This window comes from Castor canadensis, chromosome X, assembly GCF_047511655.1.
Source record: "Castor canadensis chromosome X, mCasCan1.hap1v2, whole genome shotgun sequence".
Classification (NCBI taxonomy): Eukaryota; Metazoa; Chordata; class Mammalia; order Rodentia; family Castoridae; genus Castor; species Castor canadensis.
The window spans coordinates 123581896-123603051 of record NC_133405.1 but is presented as its reverse complement, the minus strand read 5'-3'; the positions used below and the strand labels follow the sequence as shown (position 1 = coordinate 123603051).

The following is a 21156-nucleotide window of genomic DNA, read 5'->3' as shown; positions in this document are numbered from 1 at the left end:
TTTACCCTGTCAAAAACACTGAATATTTACAAAAGCATGGGATGAGAAAATCATCATTTTGTAGACCCTCCAGTAATAATTGGTTTAGGTAAGAATCTTCTAGCTGCCAAAGCCACTGGTAAAGATTTGTTAGAGGATTACCAGGCTAGAGAGGAACTTAACCCAGCTTGCTTGGTGATTTCATGGGTTGAAAAGAGACCTTTACACATGGAGAGGTCCAGCAAATATCACTATAATGCGATGATCACACACTTAGCATCACCAGTAATAACACAAATACACTTCTTGTGATCCTGATGGGATGCCTGTGTTGTCTGTATCAACCTGACTCTAATCAGGAAGAGATCAGGTAAACACATAGCAGGAATTATTCTGTAGAATGCCTGATGGGGACTTTTTAGAGGTTTTGTGAAGCACACCAAAGTAAAAAAGGTAATATTCTAAGTGAAAGAAGGGTTAAAAAAGGAAAAAAACCCCAGCAAACTGCAGTGTATGTACCTTTATTCAAAAACAGAACAGCTGTAAAAGACATAATTGGGACAAGTGGAGGTACTTGATGGATTCTGTACTAGATAATGGGTTCAAATCCATGTGAACTTATATGACTGTGGTGATGGCATGTGGTCATGTAGGTATTCAGTGATAGATACCTGTTGATGTGTGATGTCTGCAGTGACCATTTTCTCCTTAAACTTTTTAACAGTAACAATTTAAATCATGCCGAAAAGCTTTTTTTAAAATTTAATTCATAACTGTGTGCTGGTAGCTCACGCCTGTAATCCTAGCTACTCAGGAAGCAGAGATCAGGAGGATCATGGTTCAAGGCCAGCACAGGCAGGCAAATACTTTGTGAGACCCTATCTTGAAAATGCCCTTCACAAAAAAGTGTTGGGGGAGTGCCTCAAGGTGTATGCCCTGAGTTCAAACCCCAGTTTTGCAAAAAAAAAAAAAAAAAAAGATTAAAAAGAAAAAAGTTAACTCCTGTATCAAATAACTGTTATTTGGTAATGGCTGGAACTGCATAAAAATAAATGCCCACACTTTGGATTTATTTTGTGCTTTGAAGGAGTTTGCATGCACCATGTGGCTTTCTTTTGCACTTTCTTCATCCCAGTTCTGTTTGTAAGTCAGTGCTTTTGAAAGGTTTGTTCCTCTTCCCTAATTTTGCAGACTACCACCCATAGTTCGAGGAGGGGCCATCGACAGATATTGGCCCACTGCTGATGGGCGCCTTGTTGAGTATGACATAGATGAAGTGGTGTACGATGAAGACTCACCTTATCAGAACATTAAAATTCTACACTCGAAGCAGTTTGGAAATATACTTATCCTTAGTGGGGATGTTAGTAAGTATTCCATCTCTGCCCTGTTGGTGTAACAAAGTGGTGATGTGTTGAACAATGGTGTTTTCCTTAGAAATGACACTCTCGTGGATTTTGGAGTTTGGCTCTGACACTATCTTTTAAGATTCACACTTATTATTAACCTGCAGATTGTCTGAGTTTTCATGTAAATTTTGTCTTGACATTGCTTTTTCTTGTGATGACTGGTTAGATTATATTTCAAAAGAAAGTGCAGTCGCTTTTTTAAAAATATACTTTGTCATAAGAAAATTCAGACTTTAGTAGAGACGAGTGTGATGAACCCACATGTACTTGTCATCCAGGCCAACAATTATCAACTCCTGACCAGTCTTGTTTCACCTAAGCCCCAAGCCACCTTGTCACTGCTTCAGTATTTTGAAGCAGTTCCCAGATGTCATGTTATTTTATCTGTTATTCAGCGCTTAGTACATTATTAAAACTGTATTTTCTTCCCACTAACTAATGTCCCATTTGTACTAGATGTCAGATGAATGAAGTTGATGAATACTTTTCAATTCCAAAAACCAAAATAACCTTGCATGTTATGGAAAGTTTTTAAGGGTTGGAAAATTTTACATTTTAGGCTAGGTTCTAGCACTTTCTAGGTTGTGAGGTCATGTGGTTTGTGTATTTGGGTAAAGTCACCATTTGTATCTCTTTCTCCTCACTAGATTTGGCAGAGAGTGATTTGGCGTATACCCGGGCCATCATGGGCAGTGGCAAAGAAGATTACACTGGCAAAGATGTACTGATTCTGGGAGGTGGAGATGGAGGCATATTATGTGAGATAGTCAAATTGAAACCAAAGATGGTCACTATGGTAGAGATATCCTTTGTAGTATAAAAGAATAAGTTCAGTGGGTTTCTTTTGTTTCCTCCCTTTTGTAATCCAAGCCAGTTATTACCACAGAGCCAAGGCAGATGTGCTATGTAGACTGCCTTGGAAAAGCATTTCAATTTAGGACCGCCTTTTGTGTGGCCACCAACAAAGAAGTAGAGATAATGTAGCTGAGGATTAAAGAGCAGGATACTTTGTTACTCTGTCTACTGCTTATCAGTTTTCCAAATGGCTTCCCTAAGCCATTTCATGAGAAGAAAAGAAAATTTAGTTCCTTTTGAATGCCCTTATGTGAAAAAAGAATCATTATCATATCATTCTTTTAAATTTTGTGATACTCAAATTAGTATTATAAAACCTTTATGTTTGTCTTAACCTTTTATTAAAAAGTGCTACTATTTCAGAATTTTTTGATATGTTCAAATTCTCCTTAACCTGTTTCGGACATTGACCAAATGGTGATTGACGGATGTAAGAAATACATGCGAAAAACATGTGGTGATGTCTTAGACAATCTTAATGGAGACTGCTATCAGGTAATTATGTTTCCCTGGTAATGTATTTTAAGTCAACTGATAGTATAATTACATGTTATTGATAGGAATTGTGCCTTCTTAAAATAGCTTCTAGTATAATTGGCTAAGAAGATAAATAGGCGCCAATGACTCATGTCTGTAATCCTAGCTACTTGGGAGGCTGAGATCAGGGGGCATCTCAGTTCCATGCCAGCCCCAAAATAACCAGACCAAATGAGCTAGAGGTATGGCTTAAGCTGTGAATTCAAACCCTAGTCTCACCTAAATAAGTAAATAAATAGACTTTAAAAATGTGAGTTAAATGTATATTTATATTAAGGTAGATGTGTACAGATAATTTTAAAAAGGACCTCCAGATTCTCTGTATGCAATCACATTAATTATTGTTATTATTAAACTCAAATGTTGCTTTGCACATGCTAGGTATGCATTCTGCTACTGAGCTATACCACCAGCCCACGTTAATTCTTGTATAAAAAATATTATGTGCCTTCTTATGGCTTGATAACCACCACCTATTGTCTGTTTATTCTGAATAACTTCTTTGGGTCTTGATCTTTCAGAGGGAATTTAGGCCTTTAATTGGTACTTGAAGTTGATTAAAAATGGAGGTAGGGATAATTGCTTCTTGCTTATATGCAATTAGTTTGTGTCCTAAATTCTGCTGTGCTTGAAGTTGACTGGCCATTATGATGTGTAGGATACACTTTGTATTGTATTTGAAGGATTTGGCTGTTCTGTTCTCACTCTTAAGGGCTTTTTACTGCAAGATTTTATCCAGGAAAATACATTTTAACAGAATCTTAAATGCAGGTCTCCAGATTTGTAAGTAATTTAGATGATAGCAGTAGTTTAGTATTTAGTATGTAAATTACTTAACACCTCCTCCTTTCCTAATGTATGTGTATCTAAATTTGATTTCATGGTACATGTGTGTTAATTTTTGAGAGAGGAATTTTATCTACCTCAAAATGTAGTTGTGATTGATTTTGTGGCCAAAAGGGAAAAAATGATATAAATTTAGCATATACTATTGGAAAACTTAAAAAAGGAGGGGGTGGAGTAGGTTCTACAGAGCATTGGCTGAACTATTTCACTGTGAGTTCAAAATTACTATGATTTGCAAATAATGGGCTAGACCCTCTCAGCCTGCTGTGTTTAATCCTCACACCTGTACCCATTGGGTATTTTTTTTCTAGTCCACAGATGAAGATGAGGCTTAGAGAGATTAAAGGTAATTTATTTAAGGTTATATGGTCACTTTAGATGAGAATGGTGCAGACTACTGTCTCCTCAGCTTGTTATATGGGTTTCTTATGTGGATTAAGGAAAGACCAGAAGCAAAAACCCAAAGTAGCAGTTGAGCTGTTGACTGTTGGATTTAGAAGTCAGATGTAAGTGGGAGGATTGACTGAAAAGTAACTTGTTGAACTAAGTGCCAACCTGAAGGAAGGGCACATAGATGGTGACCAAGATGGTTGATGTATGAGGCAAGGGAAAAATACTTTTTTTGTGTGGGGGAGATTTTATGCTCAATCTATATGTGAATGAATAGTGTTAAATCCACCTGTTAATAGGAACCCGTAGTAACAAATCACATCTTGTTTTCACTTAAAAGTGCCTCTTGTGGGATTCGTTGGTCAGTGCATTCTCCTCCTCCTCTCTGGAATAGCATAACCACCAAGGGGAGTAGAAAATTCTTGTGCAGCTGAAAGTTCTCCTAAACTTAAGGGATGGAGTGTGATGGGGGATCTTGGCTGTGGGAAAAGACAGACTCACCTGACTATTTCCAGAGACAAACAAGCCTGTTGGCCATTAAACTGCTACCATTGAAAAGATAGGTTTTTGCATCTGTTTATCATTTGAAAAAAGCCAGGTACTCTAACATTTGTTTTAAAACTGTTCAAAGCACCCCCTCCCATTTCTTTCATAATGATAATATAACCTTAATATTGAAATAAAAGTAGTATACCAAGAAATGTAAATATATATGTATATGTTTATGTAAATGTATACATACATACACATGAAATTTCCAAGTAAAATAGTAAGTTAAATCCAGCAATTTATTTAAATAATTTTGTAGTACACCCAAGTATTATTTAGTTAAAAAATCTAAAGATGTGAGTTTTAAGAAGTCTGTGGGTGAAGGCCATGTATGATGGTGCACATCTGTAATCCCAGCTATCGGGGAGGCTGAGATCAGGAGGACTGAGGTCTAAGACTGCCCCAGGCAAAAAACCAAGACCCTATTTGAAAAATAATTAAAGCTTAAAAGGGCTGGGGGCATGGCAAACATGAGGCCCTGAGTTCAAAACCCTAGTACTGCCAAAAAATCTGTGGATGAATATGATCAAAGTACATTATATGCATGTGTAGAAATACGATGCAACTTATTACTATGTACAATTTAATATACACCATTCAAAAAAGAAAAAAGGAAAAATCTTAATTCATTATATAAATAATTTAGGGAGAAAAATAATATATCGCAAATGACAAAGAATTTGAGAATATTTATCTGTCATTCTTTTTGGTGATGCTGGGGTTTGAATGCTTACCTGCATTCTTAATAAGAATTCATTAGGTGAAATAAAATTGCAATACAGGGAACACACCAAAACATAATAGAAAGTATTATCAGAAACTTAAAGGACAAAACACAAAATATAGTAAGGGGCAAAAGCCTTTGCACTGGAATTAGAAACCAAATGCTGGCTGCTTATTAGTCCCTGTGTTCAGCATTGTTTTTGAGGCAGGTACTATAGTAAGGTTGGAAGGTGAAAACAATATAAATAAAATAATTGCAGGTGATAGATTAGAAAATGTAAGAAACTTATCTAGATAATTAGTTGGGTTCATAAGAATGTGGTAAAATTGTAAAGGCAGACTAATTTTTTTCCTTTGCTAAATGCTGAACAGCTAAGGGAAATGGGAGGATGGCAGGAAATCCTTTTTAATCAACTTAAATACCTAGGAATAAAGTTAACCAGAATGATACTATGAGAATGATCTGAATTATGTTAAGGTTTTATTGAAAGACAACAAGTGGTGTCTGAGTTTGTAGAGAAGCATGTGCTATTTCTTGCATGAAAATAACAGAACAGTGTCTGTTTCTTAGTATTTTTTTTAACATTTCACATCTGTAACTAGGGTTTTAAGTGTTTGGGTTGCAAACACTTTAAACTTATTTTTCAAACATTCATTTAGCCTGTTCCTCTAAAACTGTTTGATTACAAAGAAACACAATGGGTTACTAACTGTGGCACAACTTAAGAAACAAGGCAGGACAGGCAAACACATACTTGAGAACATAAAATCATCCAAACAATTTTGTGAAGATCAAAAGACAAAATCAAGCCATCTTTTGTAACATAAAAGAAAACAAATCCACGTAATACTAGCTAGGTGGAAGAACATTATAGGGTATATAATTTTAATTCTCATTGCATAAATTTGCATATGTTAAATTTAATGTAAAAACAATCTGCTTTAATTTCAATTGAAGAGCATCATAAATGCAGCTCTTGGTGAATCTAGATGTAATGGAATGAATATTTAAATAGGACACAAAGATGTCAAGTTATTTGGTCATTTTGGCAGTATTGGTGTTTGAACTCGGCCTTGAACTTGGTAGGCATTCACTCCACCACTTGAGCCATGTCTCCAGTCCTTTCCCCAGTTTTAATTGTAATTCCAATCAGAGTCTCAAGGGCTTGGAATTAGACCAAGTGATTTTAAAGTTCATTTGCAAAAATATCTACAAATAGCCAAGAAAACTTTGGGACATAATCATCATGGGGACTTGTCCTATTGGTTGTTAATTTACTGTAAAGCACAGTGATCAAATAGGAAGCATAACGCAGACTCTAGACAAATAGAGAAAAGGAAAGTCATGGGAACCTGGACTTGTCTGAGTGTGTAGGAATATACCCATTGTTACTATGCGGCCTAAGATGCACTTGGGAAAAGGAGATTTAGATGATTTAATAAGTGATGGGCCATCCATCTAGTTGAGAACAAAGTTAACCCTAGCAACTGCAGAAAAAGGAATTTCAGCTAATTTGCCTCTAGATTTGAAAACTAATACATTAGGAAAATTTACCTTGGGAGTTGGGAACTATTTTAAAACAAAGATACTCAGAAACTGTTTATGGTGTTTCATTATTATTACCGAGCCAAAACACAGACTAGAGAAAGTACTTCTAACAAGTAAGATAGGGAGGTAATCCCTTGACTAATGCTAAGAGCCCCCTACAACTTAAAATATAAAAAGAAGTTGGATAAATTCAGAAAGGTGTAGTGGTACTTTTCGAAGAGGAAAGTCAGCCAACAGATGTTCACACCTGTGATCCAGGAAGTTCACTTGAAAGCATTGACAACAAACTTGTCAAAATTTTGTCTGTTTTTTTTGTTTGTTTTATTTTGAAGGTAGTGGAATTTGAACTTGGCCTCATGCTTGCTAGGCAGGCACTCTACCATTTGAGCCTTTTCTTGGCAAAATTTAGAAGAGCGAACAATACCCCACACTACGGAGGATGCAAAGAAACCAGCTTCTTGCATGCTGTTTGAATCATGAATTGATATCAAAACTAAAAAACTAGAACACACATGGCTTTTATCTCCTTAACCCAATGTTTGGGCACCCAACGCACAGGCCACGGCACCAATACAAAGGGGGTTATTATCACTGTGCTCATAGAGGCCAATACTTGGAAATAACAAGAGTAGAATGTTTTTAGTAGGATAGTGTACTTAAAATTATATATAATTACCTGGAAAAATGTTAGGTGAAAATGACCCAGTTCAGAATAGTGTGCATGATCCAGATTTTACAAAAGAGAATACGGTTTATTTATCTATGTGTGTGTGTTTGTAATATGTGAGCATATGGTAACATCATGGACATATCACATTATTTTCTGGTATGGGGGTATCAAACCCAAGGCTTCATACACTGAGCCACACTTCTAGCCCTTAAATGGGATTAATGTATGGCTCATAAGCAGCTTGGATGTTAGTACTTTCTCTGTCTTTGTTAGTTGAACTTGTGTGATGCATTAGGTGAAGCAAATTACAAAACAATAATTTAAAAATTACGGAGGCTTAAAAAACAGTGAGTTATAGGGAATGGGGCAGACTTTTGATTTCTAACTTGTTGTATGTGAATTTTTTGTTCTTGGAAAAATAAAAAATAAGAATAACTCCTGTGTCATTCAGGGTTTTGCCTAGAGCCAGATATGTCCTCAGAATATAACTAATACCTCAAAGACATGGCAAACCTCAGACTTATTTCCTGTATAGTAGTCTTCCCTTATCCTTGAGGAGTGACAATTTATCTACTATGTTTTTTCCTGACATACAGACCTGTGATAAAGTTTCATTTGTAAGTGGGGCACAGTAAGAGATTTACAATAACTATTACTAATAAAATAGAACAGTTACCATTTTTTTTTTGCAGTGTGGGGAATTGAATCCAGGTCCTTGCATCCTTGCATATGCTAGGCAAGTGCTCTGCCCCCAGCCCCAGCATCACCAGTCTTGTGCTTTGGGGCCATTGTTAAGTAAAATAAAAGTTACCTGAACACAAGCACTGGGATACAACAGTAGTCTGAAAACTGAGACATCTGCTGAGTGAATATTGGACAGGTTGTGTATACAGTATGGATACTCTGGACAAAGGGATTCTTCATGTCCTTGGTGGGGTGAGGTGAAATTTTTTTGTGCTACTCAGTAGCATACAATTTAAAAATGAAGAAGGCATATGCTGAACGCTTCTATTTTTGCATTAATAGACATGGATGAGACGGTCTCTTTGTGTGGCAGGTGCTATGGATCACAGACTCAATGTGTATTTCCCCTCCTCTGTAAGTGTTGTTTAATTACATCGTCATGTGTTGGCTCACATGCGTAATCCTGTTCTCTCTGAAAGGTGCTAATAGAAGACTGCATTCCAGTACTGAAAAGGTACGCCAAAGAAGGGAGAGAGTTTGATTATGTGATTAATGATTTGACGGCTGTCCCAATCTCCACATCTCCAGAAGAAGGTAGATTCTGTTTTGTGTCATAAACCAAGATATTTGCTTATGGAAATGTTTCTTCTTGGCACCTTGGGAGGATGAAGAGATCTTAAGAGATTGTCTATTTCTCTCATTTTTTGAAAGGAAATTCAACAGATCCATGGTGGAAAGATGGCTGGATTTGGCTTTGATTTAATTCCTGTTCTGCCATTAAATGACTGAATTTGAGAACTCAGTTATTTGAAACAAACATTAAAAGTACGCATTTGGATTTAGACTGGAGGTGTGGCTCAAGTGGTAGAGTGCTTGCTTTTTTGCAAATGCAAATCCCTGAGTTCAAACCCTAGTCTCACCAAAAAAAAAAAAAAAGTACTCATTCACATCATGGAGACTTTAAATTGTTTGGTAATTTATTTAAATGATGTGATCTTTACCTGTGGTGGGACAAACTGGTGACCTTTCTAAAACAATGTTAGAGATGATTCCCTTTCTTAAACTACTGCCTCAAATCACTGCTCATTGTGTTAATGTTTTCTCTATAAACTTGACTTCTTGCTGAGTTTGCAGAACGGGGTCATATGCATGATGACCCTTGCAGTTTCTCTGGGAATGTTGCTGTTTTCCTATGTAAAGCAGTTTTCTTTTAGATTTCAATCACTGCCTTTGTTTTTTATGAGGGTAGGGTTGTTTGATATGGAACCCAGGGCCTCCCACACGCTAGGCTAGGCAAGCACTGCACCACTGAGCTATATCTATAACCCCCATGTTAAATCTTTATTGGTTGTGGGAGAATAGTGCTAAGTGAATGCCTGTTGATTTTGACCTTGATGTTTGTATGCCATGTGTGTAGGACAGTAGCTATATAGGTGGTATATTATTATTCATGAACAAACTCCAGTATTGGGTTTCAAGCCATGGCTCTTTTTTTGTGTGTTGTTGAGTATTAGAGTGAATGTTTGATGGTAGGTGTTTTTGATGCATGCCAATCCATATTTATAAAACTTGTTTTTTTTAATCATCCAGATTCCACTTGGGAGTTTCTCAGACTGATTCTTGACCTCTCAATGAAAGTATTAAAACAGGATGGGAAATATTTTACACAGGTAGGCTACCCAATTTTCCCCCTAAGACTCTCAATAAGAATTCATATTTTGAAATTCAAATGCATATTCTTGAAATTTACATATGTTAAGAACAGAACAATTCACTTGGATTGTGTTCTTTTAAGTAGTACATTTCCAAATAGCTGACCTGTCATCTTTTGAGAATTTGAGTTTAAGATTATCTTTATTTGTCAACCCTGGTCTTTGGCTGCAGCATGAGTTTTTGTCACTAGATGGAGACATAGACCATGTTTTTGTTTCCTTCCCTCATTACTTGATCAGTGACTTCTGTAGTATGAGTTGTGACCACCAGATGGAAGCAAATTGGGGCACATTTTACTCATTCTGAAAGTTTGAAAGTGTATTTCTTGATATCTTTATAAAATACGTATTGACACAAAAGCCATTAAAATCTTTAATAAAACTGTGAATATGTCAGCAAAGCTAACTAATTGATAATTCAGTCTGTACAGGAATTGTTTGATTTGTAAGCAAAAGGTCAGCACTTAGGTCTCTCAATTGTTTTTTTTTTTTAACTGATAAAAGAAGTTTCTTATTTAGATCATAAAGCTGTCATAAACAGTATTCCATATTCTATAGTATGTCCATATTATTACTTAAGAAACTATATGTAAACTGTGTAAGGTAAAAATTTGTTGCGTTTGGACTTCAGAAATTGATTTCATTAAAATGTATATTTGTTAATTATAATATGTGCTACTCTTTAATTAAAAATTTAATTAGATTTACTTCGAACTGATTCATAAAACTGTAAAATTGTACATATTGCTGGAACACTATGTGACGTTTTGATACATACACATTGTGTAGTGCTTAAAGGTAAACATTTATACATTTGTCCTGAAAGCATTCAAGCTCCTTTCTTGTATCTTTTTGAAATGTGTACATAACTGTTATATGTAGTTGTTGTGGCAATATAGTCAGAGGAGAAACCAAGCAACACTCGGAGGAGTGGAGAACTCAGATTTTAATTTTTACGCTAGCGGGCCCAGACTTGTACCAGTGTCTGAGCCCCGAACAAAGGATTCACAGGATATTTAAAAGGCAGTGCAGGGTATCAGGTTACAAGGAATGTGCTCTCCCATAAAGTAGGGCTAGTAGTGGGTTAGAGACCTGAGGTTTAGATAAGAGCAGTGGGGGGAGGTCTGCTTTGGAAAGTTTATTTACAAGTGGAGACAAAGGAAGGCAGGAATGGGTGCTTATCTCTGCATGGTGCCTTTCATCTTGGTCCCAAACTTTTGCATGGCTCTAATGGGCAACTCCTTACAGCTCTGTCCGAGGTTACAGCTTTTAATTGACAGTTTACCATGTTTTACAACCCTGTTTCAAGGCTATCTTCCTCTTCATAGTAAGCCTACTGTGGAGTAGCACCAGAACTTCTTGCTGCAATCTGACTGTAGCATAGCACCCATTGATCAATTCCTTTAAAAAAAATTAAGCATTAGATATTTAAATGTCAACATGTACAGGTGTTAACTTTATTCTCCCAAAGGGGCACTTGGCAACAGACCCTTGCTACCCTGGACATTTTGTGGTATCTGAGATGAATAATGCTGAACATAACTTAGCAACTGCAGATTCAGGCTCCAGCCTGTCCTGTTTTCCTCCTCCTCCCACTGCCAGCAGACCTGCAGGCATGTGGTGATTCATCCTGGACTTTGAACTTGGTGAGAGTGTTGCAAAGCTTTGAGGAGCAAACAACTGTCTGTGCATGGATATTTTCTCCTCTGATATTTAGAAATGATTTTTTTAAACATATTCTAGACTAATTTTGTTGAAATCAGGGGTCTGCAAACTGTGGTACAAATGTGGCCTTGTGCTGTTTTGTAATTTCCTTGGCACATAGTGTCTGTGACTGCTCTCCTGTTGCATCGGCAGTACAGAATATGGTGAGGGAGGCAGTATGGTCTACATAATCTAAGTATTCTGTCTGGCCCTTTACAGAGGAAGTTTGCTGGCTTCTGCTTTACAGTATATTTATGGGGAAAGTTTCTCAAACAAGACTTCTTACTATAAAAGCAATGAAGATTCAGTGAGTTGGGCTTATTGGCAATTGGGTATTCCTTAAGCAGAATATCCCTATGGCATTTTTTTTTGGTGGGACTAGGATTTGAACCCAGAGCTCTGCAGTTGGCTAGGCAGGTGCTCTACCACTTGCGCCATGCTTCCAGCCCATTTTGCTCTGGTTATTTTGGAGATAGCATCTTGCTTTTTGTCCAGGCTGGCCTCCTATTTTACACATCCCACCATTGCTGGGATGACAGGCTCATGCCACCATGTCCAGCTTTCTTATCTTGAGATGGGGTCTTGCAAACTCTTTTGCCTTGGGTGTGGCTTGGGATGATAGGTGTGCACCACTGTGCCCAGCTATTGGTTGAGATGAGATCCCACAAACTTTCTTTTTTCTTTTTTTCCCCCCAGGCTAGCCTTGAACCTCGATCCTTCTAATCTCAGTCTTCCAAGTAGCTAGGATTAATCTGGCACCTGGCTACATACAGCATTTTTTTTCTTTCATGTTTTCTAAACAGGAACTCTCATACAGGTTGAGTCAAGGAAGGATATGGTGCTCTTGAATCTTTAAGCAAAAAGAGACTGAAACTAAACAGGAATGGTGGTTCCTGCCTGTAATCCCAGTATTTGGATGCTAAGGCAGGGGGGTCCTAAGTTTGAATGTAGCATGGGGAACAGAGAGAACCCATCTCAAAAAGAAAAATAAGTCAAAAAATATGGATCGTCTGTGAACCAGTTAGTTCATAATAGACAACAGGTGGCATTGGAATGTATGACTGTTTTTATTTCCTCAATATTTATTTGCCTGTCCACTGCCTCCTATGGGGCACTGGTATTTTAGTGTGGGTGGTTAGTAGAAATGCTTACTTAGAATACTACCACAGCCCGTTCCTAAATTCTAATGACCCAGGCCTTGACAACCTGCCTTTTCTTGAAAGTGCCCTGTTAATGTGCCCTGATGCTGCTGGGGAATGAGTTGTGGATATCATGGGAATGCAGCTAGCTCAGGTGGGCTGGTTGCATGGAAACTGGGAATAGGTCCTTGAGCTAGAACACTCTTCTCCTCTCCACTCCCTGTTTAAAAATTGGTAGACTGTTTGATGCGTAAAAATGAGTACACAATGTGAGTTGCAATGCAAATGGTAGAAAACGTGACCACTGTGCTCCTCCCTAATCCTTGCGGCTTTCTGGAAGTAGCCCAGCCTGACTGTCAATTTGTTAAAAGTCCTGCCTTTTCTTTATAGATGGTTCACATAGGTATGATTGCCTGTATTTAGTTTTGCTTACTTTGAAACCTGATTTTAAAAAGGTACCATTACGAATGTATTCTACCTGTTTGTTTTACATTACAGAAGTAATAGGTCAACTAAATTTATTCTTTTGGTGGCACTGGGGTTTGAACTCAGGGCTTCATTCTTGCTAGGCAGATGCTCTTACTGCTTGAGCCCTCCACCAGCTCCTAACTTAAATTTAAAAGATGCAAATACTACAGGAATCTATAAAGTAAAAAAGCAAGTGTCACCCACCTACATCTAACATGGGGCAAGGAGAACTTTCTAGAACTGAAGCTCCTGAATTGTCCCACCTCTTCCTCTCATCTTTAATGGATGATTAACTCTTTGCTACTAGAATTTATTCTGTATCTTCTATGTCTCTTTCTTAAAAAGAAAGAAAAAAATGTTTAAGTAGATAGGAAAGTGAAATGTCTCCTGTTACTTTTTTGGGTAGGTCTCTATTTGTGGAACTTCTATTTTCTTTTTAAAAACTGCCTTCTTGACAATGTTGGGAAAGAGCAAATTGAAACCTTTCCATTTCCTTACCACATTCTTTGTAAAGGAGATCTGGCCCTCCCATATACCCTTTATAAAGAAAGAGCAGGGTGTCAGTTTTAAGATGGCAGAAAACCATTTAGCTGTGTACCTTGGTGGCATTTCCATTGTATGTAGCTTCCCCAGTGGTGATATGTACTAAAAACAACTGGACAGTGTTTTCTATTTATGAATCGTAAATTATATGTGTCGTGTTTATATGCTCTCATGATGAACCTGATGTTGAAACCAAATTATATACTGGCAAAGGGCACTTTGGCCAAATCCCACTGCAGGACCCTAGATGATGGGTTATTAAACAGGCTGGCAGTGAATAATGACGTCATGCTGAGCAAATGTGCTAAGTTGAAGCCACCAAGGCCAGCTCTCAGAATAGTTCTAACCTCTTGTCCATGGCTGACTGGCTTAGTTTTGAAATGCCATTCTCAGAAGTTCTGACGTCATAGGCTGCCTTGGTTTGTAAGTAATTTTCACGCAACATTGTTTCTTGACTGTTTTGAGGAAGGAGATTAATAAAATTCTTCAGAAGAAAAAGTAGAATCAACACATAGATTCAATATTCTTCTGAATGTTAACATCAGTAGCTAAAAAGAAATAGTTGGCATTAAATAACCATCTTGTTTTCTAAATCCAAAATGAAAAGCACCTGGGGAAAGATTGTGCTAAAATGATGATAAACCGTACTCCAGACAACTGAGTCAGAATATGCATTTTAACAAGATCCCCTGTGACTCATATGCACCTTAAAAATTGAGAAACACTCTACTAGAGCTAGGTACGGACTGGATCCATTTAGTGATACTATGTTTTGGTACCTGTAATTCTCATCACCTTTATTTCCTCATGGTCACAAGATGGCTGCTATAGCTCCAAATGTCACATCTAGGTTATAGTGTAGAGGAGAGCTGAAAGGGCAGGTCACTATCCTTGATTGTTCAGAATCAAAAGCTTTCCCAGCTGACTTCCACTATATCTCATTGATTGACCACCCCAACTGCTGGGGAGACTGAAAAAGTGGTGACCAAAAAGCGAAAAAAGTTATGAGAATGAAGTTAGGAGAAAGTTTTTGATAAAGACTACAGCTGGGCTATATCCTTAGCATCTGCATGCAGAACTAGCTTTTGTTGTCTGGGCTTTGGGGGAAAGCGGAAGGTAAGTTGTGAATAGTGTTCCATGCCAGCACTTTCGACTCTTTGGAGGGCTGGAGTTTTAAACCACTGTGGAAATCAATAACTTTATCATTTTGATACTTCATTTTTAACACAATGGTGCCCATTATTGAAAAAAATTTATTTTGAATGGGTTATGTGTATGAATCTTGGCTAAATTGAATGGTGTAGATACAATGAGCTGTGTCACTAATGAGAAATTGGTCTCACTGCTTTCTATTGCTTCACACTCTAATAATTTGAAATAGCTTGGTAAATGAGGTAGAAGAAGAATGAACTAATGAGTCTATAAATAGAATTCAATGCAATTTGTGAAAGTACAGAGGCTTTATCTCATTTTTAAAGATGAACTCTTATCTCAGGCTAGAATCGTTCTCCTTTACTAGACACCTTCAAATGAGTAAGACCCAAGAATCCCATTGTTTGCTTTTCTCTCTGTGATTTAGGGAAACTGTGTCAATTTGACAGAAGCCCTGTCGCTCTATGAAGAACAGCTTGGGCGCCTGTATTGTCCTGTGGAGTTCTCGAAGGAGATCGTCTGTGTTCCTTCATACTTGGAATTGTATCCTTTGACCATGACATTGTGTTGCCACATCATAGCACCTAAGTAAATCCTAAGCCAGTTTAACTTTTTAAATCCTAATAATGAACAGAATTAGCTCTGTAGTATGTAAAACCCTGGTTATCAACCTTGACTGGGACTCCTCCTGGGAGCTTTAAAATTATGATTTCTGGGTCCCACTCTCAGAGAGTCTGGGGTGTGGCTTGCCATAGCTTCCCAGGTGCTTTTAATAAGCTGTAGCACTGGTCCAAAGCAGGGATTCTCATAGGCAGTCGCAGGCCAGCCACATTACCTGGGAACTAGATTATGCAAATTCTCAAGCCCCACCCTCACTTGCTGCCCTATCAGACATTGGAGGTGGGACCCAGTGACCTATTTCACCAGTTCTCCAGGGGACTTACATGCACATGAAGCTCTGAAGAAGCCCTAGGCTAAAATGCTACCCAGCCTTTGGCAGGTTAAAGTTCCAGAGACACTCATTTGAATCATCAAAAGTATCCAACTTTAATGGTGGTTTCTACACTTTATTGATTCTGATTTTCACTAGAAATCAAGGACTAAAATAATGCTGGGGACTGCAAAGTTAACAGTGGTATTCCCCATTAGTCTACTTCGTAAAAGTCAGAGAAAAAAGAACACAGAGATGAACTGAAAGGAGAACAATATTGTTGGATATTTGTAACTCCTTTCTTCTGAAAGGCGGACAGACTGTAATCTGCAGTTAACAGCTTCCTTGTCTGCAGTAGCCAAGTCCATGTTGCTGTGACAGCAGTTTTCATTACTGTCAAGGGAGATCTGGGCCTGCTGCTGTCCTGCAGGGAAACTGGGTTCTGCTTGCTTAGGCAGGCTGGCTGCTGGGGGCCAGATGCCTGGCAAGAGGCAAAAAGAACTCCCTAAGTCCACTGAGGAGAAGGGGGATACTTGGCTTGCCTCTTCTCCTTCTCTCTTTGTACCTTTTCACTCTTTTTTCTCTCCCACCCTCATTTCTCCCTTCCTTATTCCCTCCTCCTCTTCTCCCCGCCCCCTCTTCCCTTTCCTGACATTGGAAGTAGTAGTGTTAGATCAAGAGAATCCCCATTCAGTCCCTGCTTCACAAATCCCAGGTGGTGGGCATCCCAGGCTGCAAAGTGGCCTTGTTCAAAGGCCCTCATACCCATTACCTCAGTGCACTAAGGGGTGAAGCTTTCCCTCCATTTTCCAGTTTGTAGGCCAACATGCAGCTCTTAGGTGATGCCTGTTCTTCCTTGTGTGACCTGCTTCATTCCTTGACTTCCTGTCCAGGTGGGTATTTTACACTGTTTGGAAGAAAGCTAAACCTTGAAGATGAACATCCCCTAATCATGCGTGCTGCAAATAGCTTTCCTGACCTCCATATGCCGTATATGACATCAAAATGAGTCAGGCAATTGATTGTGAATTCCTTCAAGTTTTCTCTTTTTAATAATTATTTTTAATTTAAAAAAAAACGATGGAAAATGTATATTTTGAGCTCTAGGGCGTTAATTTTTAGAAAGTCAGCTGGAAGACAATTAGATAGCACAGCAAAAACTACGAAATGCACTGACCCCCTAGAATGTGATTTTTGTTACTTTTTGTTTCTACGTGGCTTTATTTTTGTTGTTGTTTAGTTTTGCTTTGGTTTTGATAGACCTTCAATTTGGACGTTTGGAGGAATGAACATCATTGTTTTATTCTGGAGGGAAGTTCTTGATGGTGTTTCTTTCCCACAAAATTGACTTAGTTATTCAAATTTGGTGCTTATAAGAGTTAAAAAATGAATAGCAATGCTTCAATTAAAATTACAAAAGAAACATTTTATGTGTTCTGTTGTTTTATTTCAGCCTAGTTCTTATTTCTAACCTCTGATGGCCTAAAACAAAGGTATATCCTGAACTATTTTTAGTTCTGTTATAGTACTCCATGCTATTTATCTCTTTATAATAGGAAGGCCTCTGGGCCTTTTTTGATCAGTAGTAATGACTTCATTTACCACTGTGGTAAATGATACACAGCCTATTACTTTCACCACTTCTGCATTATAAAGTTGACCTGAGGATAGCAAAAGATTTTGCTTGACTATAAAGTTGAAAGCCAAAACCTTATTTTTGTTCCCACTCTTACCAGTCTATTAGATGTGGAAATAAAGATCTTTTTGGATAGCTGCTATGAAACTTTGAGAAGACTGTAGGATGTGCAGATACACAATAGCATTTTTGGAGAGGCCTGGCGAAGAAAAAGAACAACTTGAGAAGTTGTTCTTTTTGTTGCATGCATGAACTTGGTATTGTATTGTATGGTGGGTAACAGTGCATATCAAAGGTGGGCTTATGTTGCCTTTGATTGTTAGACATCCCTGGGTTATCCTGTTGTTTCTATAAGAAGTTTATATTTTATTAGTGGAATCAGTTCATGGTGAAATGGCAATAAGCAAAACATTTAAAACGAAATATTTCATGAGATAGAATTAGGGTCAGCATGGAACATTCTTCATCCCAAGGTAGGAACAAATGGTAGAATATACAACAAATGGTCTTTAAATATGATTGTAGGCATACTTGTTTTTCTTTTTAATTGGGTTTGCACAGAAGAAACAATAAGGTAGAATAAAAAGTAAAGAGAATCACATTAGAACTAGATAAACTTAAAACTTTTTTTGTGAATGTATAGGTTAAAAACAGCATCACTAGTGGCCACCCCATCCTTTCAAGTTCTTCTGTAATGCTTTGCAAAGGCTCTGTATGCTATGTAGAATTTAAAATGATTGTACTGCTACTATTACAATACTGTTTGTGGCCCATAGAATTGATATTTTCCATTTTAGATAAGAAACCAAATGTATATGCTGTTTGTATATGGTGTTATTAATGTGTAGACATGACCTTGTATTTGAAGACCGACTTCAGGACAAGGCAACAGATCTACCCCATAAGTCTGGTGATGCAGGTCCTACTAAGAACTGGGAGGTAGACGTAAAGTTTATCAGGTCATGCCAGGCCACAGAAGATACATTTGGGAGAAAGTGAAGTATTATGAGGGGAAGAGAGGAATGGAAAGATAGAAAATTTTATTTTGGTTGATAATAGTGAATTCTAACCTGACTCATTTTTTTTGTATTGGAGAAAGGTTGATACCTGATTGTTTTGAACATCTTTGTTACTGTTTTAAAATGAAAGCATGCAAACTGAACTCTGACAATGAAAAACCACCTTTCCTTTTGCTGCCTTTTAAAGAAATGTTAACAGCTAGTACTGTTATTTTACTTTAATGGCTATAGTGTTATATTGTGTTAAAGTCAACTTTATTATAGTGTCCCATAGCTGCTTTTTAATGAATGACAAAACAAATATAACTGTAGCTTAAATTCTATTCAACACATCAGCAGATCTCAAGGATTGATTTATTAAAAATGACATGCTACTTTCTCTTGGAAATATGATTGAATATTTATAAAACCTGATTAATGGTGATCCAGTTGGGCTGGAGGAAGGCTGGGTTGGCAGTGTTTTTAATAGGCTATAACACTGCTGATGTCAAAATAAAGATGTGCTATTCCTTCCTGTGCAGTTTGAATAGTCATGTCCTTGTTTGCATTAACTATTGCTGACACAAGAGTTTGCATTTCTCTCTACCATCTGTCTGTCAGTAAATTTATCTGTTTCATTCTGTTCTTGTGACTCCTGGGAGAGGACAGGGGATTGATTGTGTGTGAGGGTTTTGTATCCTACGTCATTGGTCTGTATTTGAGGCCCTTACAGCCAGTTCTCAAGTGTGGCCCATCAACCAGTGCTTTGTTTTCTAAGCACTTTACTTCAGTTGACCCTTTTTTAAATTTTTAAAATTTTTTTATTGTTGTGCTGGGGGTACATGTGGCATTTACAAAAGTTCTTACAATATACCAGTAATACCTGAATTCACCCCCTCTACCATTCTCCTTTATCTCCCCAAACTTTTTTCTTATGATGACACTTGTTCTAGCAAGGAAGAAGCAGTGTGCTGATTTTTTGGGACACAAGGTCCTTATCATATCCTCTTGGAACAGCATTTTGAGTTTGCACTGTTCCTGAGGCCACTTGGACAGCATTATTTGATACCTAATTATTAGATCTGAGCTGCTACATGACCTTGAAACACCTGACCTCCTTTGATAACCCTGTTGCTGTGTCTCTTTGTACCAAATAATCTCTAACATTGCTGTGCTTTGGGTTAATAAACCACATTAATTTCTGTAATATTGCTCAGTCTTACAGTAGCTTTGTGAATGAGATGCTAATATCACTGAGTAGGCCAGCAGCCCCTCTGTGAGATGGGCCTGAGGGTCCTGTGGCCACAGTTAAGAAAAAGCTAGGTTCCAGCATTCTCAGTTTCCAATGTGAAAGGTCCATCAGGGCTTCTTAACCTTTTGTGAACTCTGGACGCTTTTGGGAGGTGCCTGATGAGACCTGCAAGCCCCTTCTCAGAAACATATTTTTAAATATGTCAAGAAGATATGATTACAAGGAATCAAGTTATATAAGTTTTCAAAAATTTATGGTTTAATATTGTGCTGCTTTATTAACTTATTTCATAGCTGGATCAAGTGGTAGATCAAATACCATAATTTTGAAGGAGTGATAAGCATAAATATTTATAAGATCCATAGCAACTGAAATGTGATAAGGTGTCTGATTTCTCTTGTTGACAAAGTTATTGGAATTGCTAATACTAACATGATTTGTCACCTATGTTGGCGCTTAAGGGAAATGCTAGAGATTAGCGAAGGGAAAGATGCAGCTGTTTTACTATCCAAGTTTATGACTGCACAGAATTCAGTTCAGACTCCAGGCTAAGAACCCCTCCTGACCTTCATACTTCCACTGTTTTATTGGATTTGGGTGATGGGAAAGGAAGGTGGGTTCTTTTACCCCTCTGTCAGAACCTCAAATCAACTCTGACAGGCCAGTTCTTCTCAGCCAGAACCACTTAAAACCTCAATTACCTGGTGCAGCCATTCCACTGATTTCTGCTTTACTCATTATTTAAAAAATGAGAAGTAGAACATGAGCATGAAATAGCTCGGTGCTTTTGGAAAGCTTTTTGAATACTCTTGGATGTGAGTTCCCTGGGAAATCAGCTGATATAATGTGACTGGACAGATATACTTATCTCTCGAATCTGGGGGTCCCAGGGATGCCCAGACTGGCTCATTAATATAGACAGTTTTCCCATGTAACAACCAACATGTGATCATTTCAGTGAGCAATTCCTTCATAATGAAGCTTTAGAGAATGTGTCTCTCTCTGCAACTTTGCACAGGAATGTGACAGAATAAGTGGATCAGGGGCCCTTCTGGGTAAGGAGGCCTGTTGATGGAAGACTCCCAGTTTCCAGATGGGGAGGATTGGAGGGTTGGTTGTTCTACCTTATTTCCTGGAGATGGAAAGTCCAACAAAGTAAAAACTTGTAAGGGCAGATCTCTGTAGACTTTGGCCTTGACCCTAAAGTTAATCTCATTAGAAATCATTCTTAGTTTCACCTATTAGGAAATCCTTTTTTCTTTTTTGGTAGTACTGGGGTTTGAACTCAGGGCCTCATGCTTGGTAGACAAGTATTCTACCACTTGAACCACACCCCCTGCCCTTTTTGCTGTCATTTATTTTTCATACAGGTTCTTGCACTTGTGCTGTTTGCTTAGGACCAGCTTCAGATCATGATCCTCCTGCTCCTA

General features: G+C 37.9%; 1 protein-coding gene across 1 annotated transcript in view; it reads left to right on the top strand.

The window, feature by feature from the left end:
- Positions 1–17263, top strand: part of Sms (spermine synthase) — a 44779-nt gene extending 27516 nt beyond the window's left edge. The window contains exons 5-11 of the mRNA XM_074064330.1: positions 1171–1346; positions 2036–2192; positions 2651–2738; positions 8671–8785; positions 9782–9861; positions 15337–15452; positions 16734–17263. Of these exons, the coding sequence (XP_073920431.1) occupies positions 1171–1346; positions 2036–2192; positions 2651–2738; positions 8671–8785; positions 9782–9861; positions 15337–15452; positions 16734–16773 (772 nt within the window). The 3' untranslated portion in view covers positions 16774–17263. The remainder of the gene's footprint in view (positions 1–1170; positions 1347–2035; positions 2193–2650; positions 2739–8670; positions 8786–9781; positions 9862–15336; positions 15453–16733) is intronic.
- The last annotated feature ends 3893 nt before the right edge of the window (positions 17264–21156 follow it).